We start from the raw sequence: 12837 nt of genomic DNA, 5'->3' as shown, positions 1-12837 counted from the left end.
ACATTGTTTCAGTATCAACCAACAGTGTTATGTCTGAACCGTCCGCAGACAGAGCCAGAGAAGGGATACCATGACAGTTTGGTGATAGTTCTGGACACACTAGAAATATGTCTTAGCTCCCAGCCCAAAGACACTGCAAAATATGATGAAGCCATGAATGTGAAGATATTGCTTAGAGAAGTTTGCCAGTTTATTGGTATGAAAATTATTAAACTTATCCTTTTTTTTTTTGAGTTTTGGTAGAGTCACAAACATAGCATAAAGGACTAATTATGACAGGCGCCAGAAGTGCGCGCCGAGTACTCTGTGTTTCAGGCGCTTACTAAAATTGTATGAATTTCTATGGAATGGATTACATCAAGCGCTAATGTCGTCAATACCAATTTTTACTAAGCCTCAGGCTCCTGTTATGACTAGTCCCTTACAGACTACATAAAAATACTTAAAATACATATAAATAGTTGGGCTACATAAAATAAATAAATTTTGATTTATGACAAAATCCTTAGTGTATGTGTAGTAGAGTGTATTTTGCTTTTTAACCGTAACATAACTTTAACCATCTGCCAGGTAACTGTGTAGCTTATTACCTTATTTTATTTTGAGCTTCTGCTTGAGGCATATTGACTGTAATACTCTAATGGAGGAAGCGCCGGAATAACCAACTTTTAGTTAAAAGATGTGATGTGTGGGCATAATTTTAGAAATAAATATTTTTCTTTACATTTTTTCTACAGATCTCCGTAATGAAACCAACTTGAATAACACCCTCCTACGTCAGTTGGCCAGTAAAGTGCTCTTTGCCCTCAGTCTCAACTTCTTCAATGCAGTCTTCAACAGAATAAGTGCACGATTGCAGGTAATTGCTATTTTACGTTAATTATGGAGGTATGAAGGCTACTTTTATCCCGGAAAATCAAAGAGTTCCCACGAGATTTCAAAAAACTTAAATCCACGCGGACGAGGTCGCGGGCATCATCTAGTAGCTTTATAGGTTCTTAAAGTTTAACGGTAACTATAACGTAACGTTAACCGCCTGTTATGCAATTGACCCTTAATAACATTACGAACCAATGGTAAATTATTTTGAAGATTCAAAAGCACTTGTAAAAATTTATTTGAATAAAAATCTATTCTATACTAATACCTTGTTGTAGGAACTAGCATCTAGCTCAGAGGAAAACCCCGACTATACAGATATAGAGTTGATACAACACATTAATGTTGATATTTTGAGGCTTATACGGCTACTCACAGGTAAAAACATCTATACGATCATCCCATACAATTGACTATGTAATCTTTAAACTGAAAACAGACATGCACGAGTCAGCCGCATCAATTACGCCGTTTAAATGCATGTGACGACAGCCAGAACGACATTGCTTTGACTTCACTGCTACTACTGTACTCAAGCAAATGAAGAATATGATAATGGTTCAGATATTTCCAACTTGTTGTATTGCAAATGAAAATAATCCCATATGTACATTTTTAGTACTGAAAAATGCAGCTCTTAACAAACTTTTACATTTGTATCGTATTTTCAGAATCTATACAAAAGTTTAAGTTGTTAAGGAAATCTGCACATATAGTACTTGTGGTGTCCCTCGAGAAAGCTGTATGGAATTGGATGGACACATACCCCCAGGTACTTAATATTTTTTCAAAAACCATATACAGTACAGTCATGTGCATATAATCAAGAACTACTACTATTCATGGCAAATATAGAGAACAACTTGTTATAACATTTTCTTTAAAATCATTCCTAACTTTTGATCATTTATATATATAGTCACACTCGAGAATGCCCGCGACTTCGTCCACAATTTAGGTTTTTAAAGATCCAGTGGGAACTGTTTTATTTTCTGGGATAAATTCAAAGTTCAAATGTACTCTCATATTAACCCGCTGGCTGGTGTGCAAACAATTTGAGAATGCATTAATTGCATGCAGCATATTGCTGTGCACCTAAAATGATTTGAAAACTAAAGCATTTAATGCTGTTGAATAGTAGTTCACTCTTTTTCTAAAGCAGAAAATTCGCAAAACTTCAGCATGCAAAGATTCAATGCTTTCACCTGAAGCATTCGCAGACCCAATTAAGAGCTCCAAAAGAATCTTCAAGCCCAATTCAGTGTGGTTTTACTGTAACCTAAGTTATACGAAAGATTCGCTTGCAAAATAGTAACCAGCACCAACCCACTACACTTCATGATATGATAATAGAGTTGTCATACCTAGATTTTTTTTCAGGAATTCGCAGAAGTACAAAGTCGGCCTAACGATGAACTCAGCAAATGCTGTGATACTTTATTCGACATTTTACAGGACAGCTTTTCTGATAACAAAAAGTCAAGAGTTGCTATGTGGCCTCTACAGATTATGTTACTGGTTTTGAACCCGGTAAGTCTACATAAAAGAAACATTAATTTTTATCCAGCTTACTATTATGGCGGTCTCCACATACAGACACATACTCGGTCAAGCTAAGTTTGCACCTCGCGTCGATTACGTCACACTGACGTTTAGATACGGTATGTGAACCGTACTGACGCGACAAGACGACCGTGGGGAGGAGAGCCCGTAAGCGGAAGAGGCACGGCATTCCAGCGAGGTGCAAACTTAGCGCGACCAAGTTATAGATGTCGCCACAGTATCTCCAATCTCACGCCATAGATTCTCAATCGCGCTAACGGAGTTTTCTTAAGGTGCAGGGCATGGGTCTGCCCGCGAAATTCAAATTTAATTTGGTTTTCCGCAATTTGTAAACTAATACGACAAAGTCGGCTTATGGCATTCTAATAGCGCCAATGGCAGTATCATCTCCACAGGTTTATAATTTATATAAAAATCTTTACTTGAAAGTGTCCAGTTTTGAGAAATCAGGCAGAGTATCGACTAATTTGTGAGTAACTCACGTCTAACTCATTATTTTGACTAATTTCTTACAAGTTCCAACTTCCAAGACATAACGGTTGGATCAGCTAAATCCTCGGCCATAACAAAAGTATAAAGGAAGCTTTTCCTATCAGTTGAACGCACATCACCTACTCACATACACTACCCTTATTTAGGAAAAGGAAAAATATCCTACTAACCATTTTTTTAAATTAATTATAGGCAAGCGCTTGACTACAATCACACTTGATGGAAAGTGATGATGTGGCTTAAGATGGGACGTGTGGGATAGGGCGCGTGGTATAATACATGTAGTATATGTTTTCAATTTCTTTTGCAGAAAGTTCTAGAAGAAATAGTAAACGCGGATAGCGGCGCTCCTTGCAGTCCGCGACACACTAAGAAGAAACATTTCATTGATTCCGTCAAACGGGGTCTGAGTAAGTAATATCGTTTTTCAGTTAATGTCAAAGTTAATTAGGGACTGCTAAAAAATATACTTCTTTTTTCGATCGATTTTGAATCATGTATTTATAAATTCAAATTTAAAATATTTTTATTCAATTATAAGTACTATTATAAGACTTTTATAAGTACTTTTGAAACATCAAGAGCATCTACCACTGGTTCGGAATTCTTTTCCTACCGAGAAGAACCAGCAAGAAACTCGGCGGTTGCTCTTTTTTCTTATATAAACAGAAAGGTTACAATATTATCTTTGATTTAAAACTAATTTGGTTTATGTCCGCAAAGCGGGTCTATGATGCCGATTACCTTTATCAATCTTATCTCACTACTTGGTCCAGGTCCCCACAACAACTCAAAGCAAATGACCGAAGCAGCTATAGTGACGTGTGTGAAGCTGTGCAAGGCCTCCACTTATCTCAACATTGCCGATTCGGGCAACGTCACCTTTGTGCTGGTCAAATGTGTCATCAACGACCTTAAGGTAAGCCTCAATCCAAATCATAACATGAAAGCTGATAAAATTTTAAGAAGTTTCATTTTACGACTAGCTTATGTCCGTAACTTTGTCCGCGCGTACTACACAAAACTCAAGAAAGTGTATAGTCAGCAGAAGATGAGAGTCATCAATACACTCGGCTCATACACAGATTGTATAGTATCTAATCAAATCAGAATTGAAGTGATGGAAAACCAGCCGGCAAATATAGGGCAGGGGACATAGCTCGCAGAACCAACAAGTGTAAATTAAAAAATTTTAACACCCCCAACAAGTGAAGGTTACAGTAACTAGAAAAGAGCTGATAACTTTCAAACGGCTGAACCGAGTTTTTTGGATTATAGCTAAGAACACTCTCGATCAAGCCATCTTTCAAACAAAAAAAAAACTAAATTAAAATCGGTTCATTAGTTTAGGAACTACGATGCCACAGACAGATAGACAGATACACAGTCAAACTTATAACACCCCTCTTTTGGGTCGGGGGGTTGATAAATATTGCTATTATTGGCATATTAAGATGCTGAAATAGCTACTATCCGGTGAAAACGCAGCTTTGGAAGCCTCCCCCACGCTGCCTTTTTCCATTGTATTGTTGGATTAGGAGGTATATCAAGACTCGTTACGTTTCTCAGGGTCTCTTATTCAACCCCAACAAACCGTACGCCCGTGGAGCCCTGAACCCCGGCTATTCGGAGCTAGACCTCCTGAGCGACTGCTTCGTATCCCTGTTCCGAATAATGCCGCACTCCAACGACGCGCTGAAGACCTGTCTGAATCTCAACACTCATATTTCCTACCACTACATCATCGTTAACTCCTTACTCAGGTACTTATACAATTAGATGTTTTTTTTTAAATAGCCAGCAAACGAGCAGATGGGTCATTTAATGCCAAGTGATTACCGCTGCTCATCATCATTTGCAGCACTAGAGGAATTTTTTACAAAGTGTGTATTTCTACAACAAATTATAAAAAAATCGCAAAAGTCGCCATGCAAATTAAAATAAAATAAAAAGTGTTATTTCTTGTACTACGGTACGGAACCCTTCGTGTGCAAGTTGGACTTACGCTTGACCAGTTTTTGCTTAACCTAACTGCATGTTTTGTCCAGAGGTCCTAGTGTTACTTTACACGTTAACTGTATGTAAATCTGTCGCTTTATGGACAGAAAAGGGACAGAAAACTTTTCCGTCCATAATAAATAACAGATTTACGCAAATCTATACATTCTGTCAAACCTTTTAGGATAATAAAACAGCCCCGATTGCCATGGTGGCCACAAATAGAGCTCCTGTATCCAAGAGCTGCGGAATTAAGGGCAATGTTCACTGACACCTTGAATAAGGCAACACAGGTGAGGACAAACAAAATTAAACCCATTTTGTAGATTTAAAATTGCCTTATGACAATAGCGCTCGTGAAAAAATCTGGATACTTTTTATTTGCTATACCAGCTTATGCCCACGACTTTATCCGCGTGGACTACACAGATTTCAAACTCCTACTTTACTCCCTTAGAGGTTGAATTTTAAAAAGGTATTATGACGTAGACATCCGCTAAAAGCTTAGTGGATGTCTAAATCATAATAGCTATCTGTATACAAAATTTCAACCCTATCCGTCTAGTAGTTTGAGCTGCGTGTTGATAAATCAGTCAGTCAGCTTTTCCTTTTATGTATTTAGATGTTGTGACGGCTGAGGTACAACGGCTGAAATTTTGGGGGCTAATTTTGAGGTTATTGTGGGCCGGTGCAAATCGACCAGGCATAGCGCAGAGCATTTTTCACTGCCAAACCATTATCAACTTTGCTTATCTTGAAATAATATCGAAAATCAGTTGACATTATTACTAGTCGGACTGTCCCTTTTATTATAGTTCGAGTATTAGTTATACCATTTGATTTTCGGTATTATTTCAACAGCAGCAAAATCGATTATAGTTTGTCAGTGAAAAATGCCCTGCAATCTGCCTCGCTAGATGTGCGCCGGCCCTTAGACAATTTATCACGTCTCATATTATCTCATATCTCCGCTTCAGTGGGAACACACCCTTATAGACTACATATCGACACCTTATTTTACTTACAGGGCTACATAGTTCACACACCCTTACGTATGATATCACTTTCTCTCAAATCCAAAGAGGTCCAGTCGAAATTCAACAAATCTGAGGAAATGCCTGCGTATAGACATCTACTTATGTTGCTTGTGAAGCTGATACACGCCGACCCCATGCTAATGTTAAGTGTAAGTAAAATAACATTCACTACTCAATCCACATGCTTTTTGATTTAATTACAACTAGCTGATGCCGGCGACTTTGTCCTTTTGGATTTAGATTTTTGAAAATCCTTTAGGGAACTGTTTGATTTTCTGAGATAAAACTAGCCTATGTCACTCTCCATGTCTTTAACTAAGTATATCCATGCAAAAATTACATCGATTTGTATCTCTGGTACGGCGTGATTGAAGAACAAACCAACCAACAAACACTATCGCATTTGTAATGTGGGTAGTATATATTTTTGATATTTCGTAATTTATGGTATGGTAATGACGCTAATACATTCGACAGAAATTAAATAATTTAACTGAGGATCGATAAAATAGTCTGATATTAAACATTGAAATCAATATACACTTTTGTCCATAGAATCCAGGCCGCCCCGGCCTAGAGATCCAATCCTCAACCACTGAACTAATAAATGGCCTAGTCTCCCTAGTGCACCATACAGGCATGGGGGAAATATCCCAAGAAGCCATGGACGCGTTACTGGCCTTACATAGACCTGATAGAGTCCACATGTGGAACCCTGAGGCACCTTTGAATACTTTCTGGGATATCAGGTAAGGAGAATGTAGGATCTTAAATAATAAGATATCGTATATCAAAAACTATAAATATTATCGAAAATCGGATTGAGTCCGCGAGAGCTATAGATACTCCGATTTTTGTAGAACCGTTTTTTTATTATAATGTCATGTGTTGTAATTATGACGACTTTTGTTAAGAGTTACCCTTTTTAAACCGGCTCCAAAAAAGGAAGTTATGTATTCGATCCCTATGTATGTATGTTCGCGATTATCTTAAAGACCGCGGGAACGATTTTGATACTTTTTCACTATAGTAATTCACATATTTTCACAGAGGCTTCAGTACAATATATTACCTAGTAAGTAATATGCATAAATGTACAGTTATTTTACCAATATTTTTGATATATACACTGATTTGGAAAATTTTCAGTTCGCAAGTCCTCTACAATATAAGTCAGAAACTAATTCAACGTCAGATCAACAACTACAGGGAAGTATTGAGATGGCTCCGAGACGTGTTGACTTGTAGGAACGAATATCTTGCGAAGCATAAAGAGTATGCCAACGTTGGTTCGCAGATACCTATATGTAAACAGGCGCATATTAAATTGGAGGTAAGATGAATTCTGAGGGGTCACTGATAGAGATCCCTTAGTAAATTTCCGTCCGCCTTTTTCCTATTTTTGTACATTAGATAAAAATCACACATCGTTTTAGTTTCATAGATTTGATCGATCAACCCATTTCCGCCCCACTACTGAGTACGGGTCTCCTCTCAGAATGAGAAGGGTTAGGCCATAGTCTGCCACGCTGGCCCAATGCGGATTGGCCATTCATAGATTTGCTAATTGCATTCTTTTCCACCAAAAATATGCGCGTACGGTGTAAAAATGGAGCTGTTCTTAGTGAGTTTACTGTTCTGCAAACATAAACGGTTTTGTTTAATAAAATAGGGTTTACTAGTTCTTATGGATGGCCTCATATCGCAAAGTTTTTTAAGTTTGACAACAGGCGAAGGAACATCGAATACTTATAATCCTAAGCACCTTTGTTCATTATTGTTTGCACTTTCGATGCCGCATATATGAAGCATCATATATAAAGCATCTAAAATATATTATTTTTGTTTCATTACTGCTTTTACGACGATTACAATTCAACTTTCATTGATCTTTCTGATGATACATCTTTCAATGCCAACTTTGTGCAGATTGCTGTTCATCGTTGACTAAAAATTTTGCTACATACAAAGAAAATGTCTTCTCTCTAATATTCCCTCTAATCTTCTAATATTGTGTTTTGTATTACTAAGGTGGTGTTCTTCATGTGTCTATGGTCTATCGACACTGAAGCGGTACTAGTGGCGATGTCATGTTTCGCTCTGCTGTGTCAAGAGGCAGACATACGTTGCGGCTCGGATGATCTATCCGCACACTGCCTTCTACCAAACTATGCAGTCTTTCAGGAGATTGCTCATACTTCCACCGTACTTACTACTGGTGAGTGAACTTCTGATTTTCTGTAACACATCGTAGTGCTAGTGGCGATGTCATGTTTGGCTCTTCTGTCTCAAGAGGCAGATATACGTTGCGGCTCGGATGATTTATCCGCACACTGCCTTTTACCAAACTATGCAGTCTTTCAGGACTCATGCTTCTACCGTTACTACTGGTGAGTGAACTTCTGATTTTCTGAAACACATCTTAGTGCTTGTGGCGATGTCATGTTTCGCTTTATTGTGTCAAGAGGCAGACATACGTTGCGGCTCGGATGACTTATCCGCACACTGCCTTATAATTTATGGGCGAACGATTCTTTTTTGTTTGATTAAAATCCTTTTCAAGGTTGGAAAATAATAATTGACATTACATTTTATGTTTACTGTTGTAAATTTTTACAAGCAGCCAGTCAGGATATGGGAAGAGGATGTTTCTATAAAAATATTCACAGTAAGTTAACACAGTGACAAATCGATTTTAGCATACGTCAGTCTTGGGCCTTATAGCATGAGCTTGTCTTTAACAAAGTATCTTTTAGGTTCTGCTGGACTCCAAAAGCGAATAATGGCTTTGTTAAGAAAGATTGAACACTGCGTGAACGGCGTGCAACCAGTATGGGAAGAAACTTTTCGATGTTGGTAAGTTATGGTAGAAATGCGATCATCATACAATATACGGATAACACAGAAATAGAAAAGTATCTTATTGAAACAAAATTGCTTTCGAATCTTCATGTGAATCGCGGTATTTCAAACTAGTGGTTTGAAATTAACTTCCTTTCGAGAAAACCCAACAATGAAACTCAGTAAAAATAAATCGTTAACGTTATCGATCTATTAATTATTAAAGTCTACTGCCGAAACTTCTTTGTTCTTAAGTTTGCCTAGTTAGTTTGTTGTCTAAGTCTCAGGTCTTATTGAAAAGCTGAACCAACAAAATTCCAAATTTTGACACTGAATATTTGAGCATTTACAAGCCAAACTAAAAGTGGGGGAAAGTTTTTGACTATAACTGATAGTTATTGATTATTATCAAAATTATTTAGTTACTTACTGAAAAACTTTTTACCAGGGACTCGATATGCAAGCTACTGCAGAAGTATCCCAAAGGACTAGGCGGGCCGGACGAGCCTCCGGAGCCCTTACACCGCGCCGCCGCCAAACGACGCGTGTCCCATCACACAAGTACCGAACATGACTTTGAGGTTAGTTCCTACGGTGCCCTCAGAATCGTTTTCATAATAATACTTCCTCATCCACCCGATCCCCGCCACCTTCTTCAGGTCATCGATCCAACGGGCTGGTGGTCGTCCCACACTGCGCTTACCGGTACGCGGTCTCCACTCCAAAACACATCTACCCCATCGGTCGTCGTCTGTTCTGCGGCAGATATGACCTACCCATTACCACTTCAGCTTGCTAATCTTTTGAGCTACGTCGATCTCTTTTGTTCTTCTGCGAATTTCCTCGTTCCGGATTTTATCCCTGAGAGTAATACCCAAAATAGCTCGGTCCATAGCGCGCTGAGCATTTTTAGTTTGTGGACGAGACCAACTGTTAGTATCTACGTTTCCGTTCCATACATCATCACAGGCATGAGACACTCATTAGATGATTAAAAATGCATTTGAAGCAATCTATTATGGATTAAACTTAGTTTGCTTCTAAAAACTTTGAAGTACCTATGGTTGAAAATTTTGGAGTATTGAACTTTTTCCACAATTTTCAGATACAAATTCAAGAGTGGGCAAATATAACATCGTTTCTTTGCGCCCTTGGAGGTGTGTGCCTTCAAAGGAAACCTACACCGGTGTGGACACAAATACTCACCCATGGTAACTACATAAAATTGCATTATATGTAGTTTACTGTGCTATACTCTATCCCGCTCGCTCTCTCTGCTTCTCGGCGCTCACTCTGTTACGTAATCTCTTACCATTTTGACGCAAACACGTTTTCAAAAATATTCGAAATTCAATTGAAAATTAGCTTCGCTTGTGATTGGTTGGTGACACTGAGATTTTTGACTCTGTCTTTTGTATTGAATTACGTAACAGAGAGCGCTATACTAACTTCTTTCCGTAGATACAAATTTATGATATAATTTATATTAGATATAAATTTATTTTAATGTAGCTACCCAAAACCTGTGAATCTAATTGTTATTTGTTTCATTATAGATGCAAAGAAGTACAACGTTCTTGCCAACAGTACACAAGAAGTACAATATTGCCCAGTTACTCAGTAAGTCAACTTAAAAAAAAAATTACTGCTTTGCCAATGAGTTTGGTGCTTAAGAGCTTGCTTCATCGAAGCGATAACTCGTTGGTGGGTGGAACCTAAAATAGTGCTGTTTCCACAGATGATGAAACAACGTTATTGGTGCATGTCATACCACCAAGTAACCACCTTGCATTCAAGGGCAAGCTTGTAATTTGTTATCAAATCAATAGAATTAAAAATGGGCAGTCAGTGGGGCCTGCCAAAACAAGTGAAAACTTAATACTATGAAATAACAGTGCTTTTTTTGGATTATCAAATTAATTTTAGTATCAAAAATAAAGTTTCATAATTTGTAAATTAAAACCATTAGTTTAAGTTTAGTTTTACATCTATAACTGACTTCTGACGCGAACTTGAAATTTCACTTTTTTTCACAATTTCAATTTTAAAGATCACTTCAAGTATGTTCGAATATGTAGTATATTATTCATGTGTTTTTAGATTTATTGGGCAACTCCTACGACTCCTTCTATGCAGTAATGAACGCTTTGGTGCACAAATACAGACCCACGTAAAGGAATTAGTGGGAAACGAAATGTCCCCAGCTCTCTACCCCATACTATTTGACCAGATAAAGGCTATTGTCGACAAATTTTTCGATCAACAGCAACAGGTAATACACTTACGCTTTATACGTGTTTTAGAAATATAATATTCTAAAAGGAAATGGTGACTGATTTACTGACTGACTGACTTACTATCAACGCATTGCTCAACCTACTGGGCGGATCCGGCTGAAATTTGGCATGCAGATTATCTATTATGACGTAGACTTCCTTTAAGAAAGGATTTTTGAAAATTCAACTCCTAAGGGGGTAAATAGGGGTTTGCAATTTGTGTAACTAGTCCACGCGGACGAAGTCGCGGGCATCATCTAGTAATATATAAAAGAGAATGTTGACTGACTGATCTATCAACGCACAGCTCAAACTACTGGACGGATCGGGCTGAAATTTGGCATGTAGATTCTGTTGTGACGATAAGAATGGATTTTGGAAAACTAAAGGGTTAATAGGTTTTGAAACTTGTCTAGTGCACGCGGATGTAGTCGCGGGCTAAGCTAGTATTTAATAAAAATCTTTCCTTATCCATAGGTAATGTTAACCGACTTAAACACCCAATTCGTGGAGCATACGATTTTCATAATGAAAAGCATACTGGACAACAAGAATAACGAACAGCCGTGCGAACATCTCAGCACTACGTCGATTGAGGGACTCATGTTGGCTATTGTAAGGTAGGTTCTAAATGTAGGTTTTAAAATTTGTGGATTTCCAAGGAAAGGCCAATTTCCAGATTTAAGAAATGGTCATGAAAATTTTATTGAAAATCTTTTAGACGAATGTTTTGACTTATTTAATTTTACATTTACATTAGACTAACCTTCCCTATGTGGATTTTTTCCCACAATGTAACTAAGTCTTTATATAAGTTAAGATAGTTTGTATGTTTGTTTCTTATACCATTTTTCTCAAAAACTACTGCTATTATTTTATATTACATACATAATATCTCTCGGCTTATTTCTTAAATATGTTTGAAAATAATAGGCCACAAGGGTGATCCATTAGTTTAATTTTTTCATTTGTTAAAACCTTTGTTATAGGTAAATCCATGTAATAAATTGATAATTAATTTCTTGTAGGTATGTCCGGCATTTGGATATGACAGTACTCTCGGTTCAAATAAAGACGAAACTGTGCCAAGTCGTCGATGCTATGATGAGGAGACGCGATGATCTAGCTTTTAGACAGGTATCATATCAATCTGACGATGTTAATTCTGATGTTTGCTCTGCCAACATTTTGAAAAGATGTTTTCTATGCTCCAAAGAATGAGTTGGGTCTGGCCATCAATTCGAGAGGTATCAAATAATGTTACAAAAATTACAAGAAAATCTGTTTTCATTTTTGTAATACTTTTTTAAATGATCAAAGTACGCTTTTCTGCTCAAAGTTTCGGCGCCTGCATTCACTCATAGCCAGAGCTAAGCATTTCACAACCATATCGCGCAAATGCTAAAAATCAACAGTTCTATAGTACACGACAGGTTGAGATGGCAATCGGAGTATGAGCCGCTGGGTTAGCGCGGGGGGATGTGCCGGGCGTCCCCACCCCGATTGCCATCTCAAACTGTAGCGTACTACATGTGATCTAAGCACTGTAGACATCACACTAATTTTATAAAAATTTGTGTGTATGTGTGTGTGTTTGTTACTCCTTCACGTAAAAACTTCTGAACGGATTTAGCTAAAATTTAGAACGGAGATAGATAATATCCTAGCTACTTTTTATCCCTGAATATCAAAGAGTTCCCACGAGATTTCGAAAAACCTAAATTCACGCGGACGAAGTCGAGGGCATCAGC

The 12837-nt window shown here is 37.7% G+C and overlaps 1 protein-coding gene across 1 annotated transcript in view; it reads left to right on the top strand.

The window, feature by feature from the left end:
* Positions 1 to 12837, top strand: part of LOC123870931 (neurofibromin) — a 49850-nt gene that overhangs the window by 961 nt on the left and 36052 nt on the right. The window contains exons 3-23 of the mRNA XM_045914429.1: positions 13 to 196; positions 738 to 859; positions 1158 to 1257; positions 1551 to 1651; positions 2260 to 2409; positions 3245 to 3344; positions 3711 to 3853; positions 4504 to 4697; positions 5117 to 5225; positions 5960 to 6118; positions 6525 to 6718; positions 7119 to 7302; positions 8001 to 8187; positions 8590 to 8637; positions 8726 to 8825; positions 9259 to 9391; positions 9916 to 10021; positions 10367 to 10430; positions 10911 to 11082; positions 11564 to 11706; positions 12115 to 12223. Of these exons, the coding sequence (XP_045770385.1) occupies positions 13 to 196; positions 738 to 859; positions 1158 to 1257; positions 1551 to 1651; positions 2260 to 2409; positions 3245 to 3344; positions 3711 to 3853; positions 4504 to 4697; positions 5117 to 5225; positions 5960 to 6118; positions 6525 to 6718; positions 7119 to 7302; positions 8001 to 8187; positions 8590 to 8637; positions 8726 to 8825; positions 9259 to 9391; positions 9916 to 10021; positions 10367 to 10430; positions 10911 to 11082; positions 11564 to 11706; positions 12115 to 12223 (2802 nt within the window). The remainder of the gene's footprint in view (positions 1 to 12; positions 197 to 737; positions 860 to 1157; positions 1258 to 1550; positions 1652 to 2259; positions 2410 to 3244; positions 3345 to 3710; positions 3854 to 4503; positions 4698 to 5116; positions 5226 to 5959; positions 6119 to 6524; positions 6719 to 7118; positions 7303 to 8000; positions 8188 to 8589; positions 8638 to 8725; positions 8826 to 9258; positions 9392 to 9915; positions 10022 to 10366; positions 10431 to 10910; positions 11083 to 11563; positions 11707 to 12114; positions 12224 to 12837) is intronic.

This window comes from Maniola jurtina, chromosome 13, assembly GCF_905333055.1.
Source record: "Maniola jurtina chromosome 13, ilManJurt1.1, whole genome shotgun sequence".
NCBI classification, from domain to species: Eukaryota; Metazoa; Arthropoda; class Insecta; order Lepidoptera; family Nymphalidae; genus Maniola; species Maniola jurtina.
Note: the sequence above shows the minus strand (reverse complement) of the source record. Positions and strands in the feature narration are given on the sequence as shown.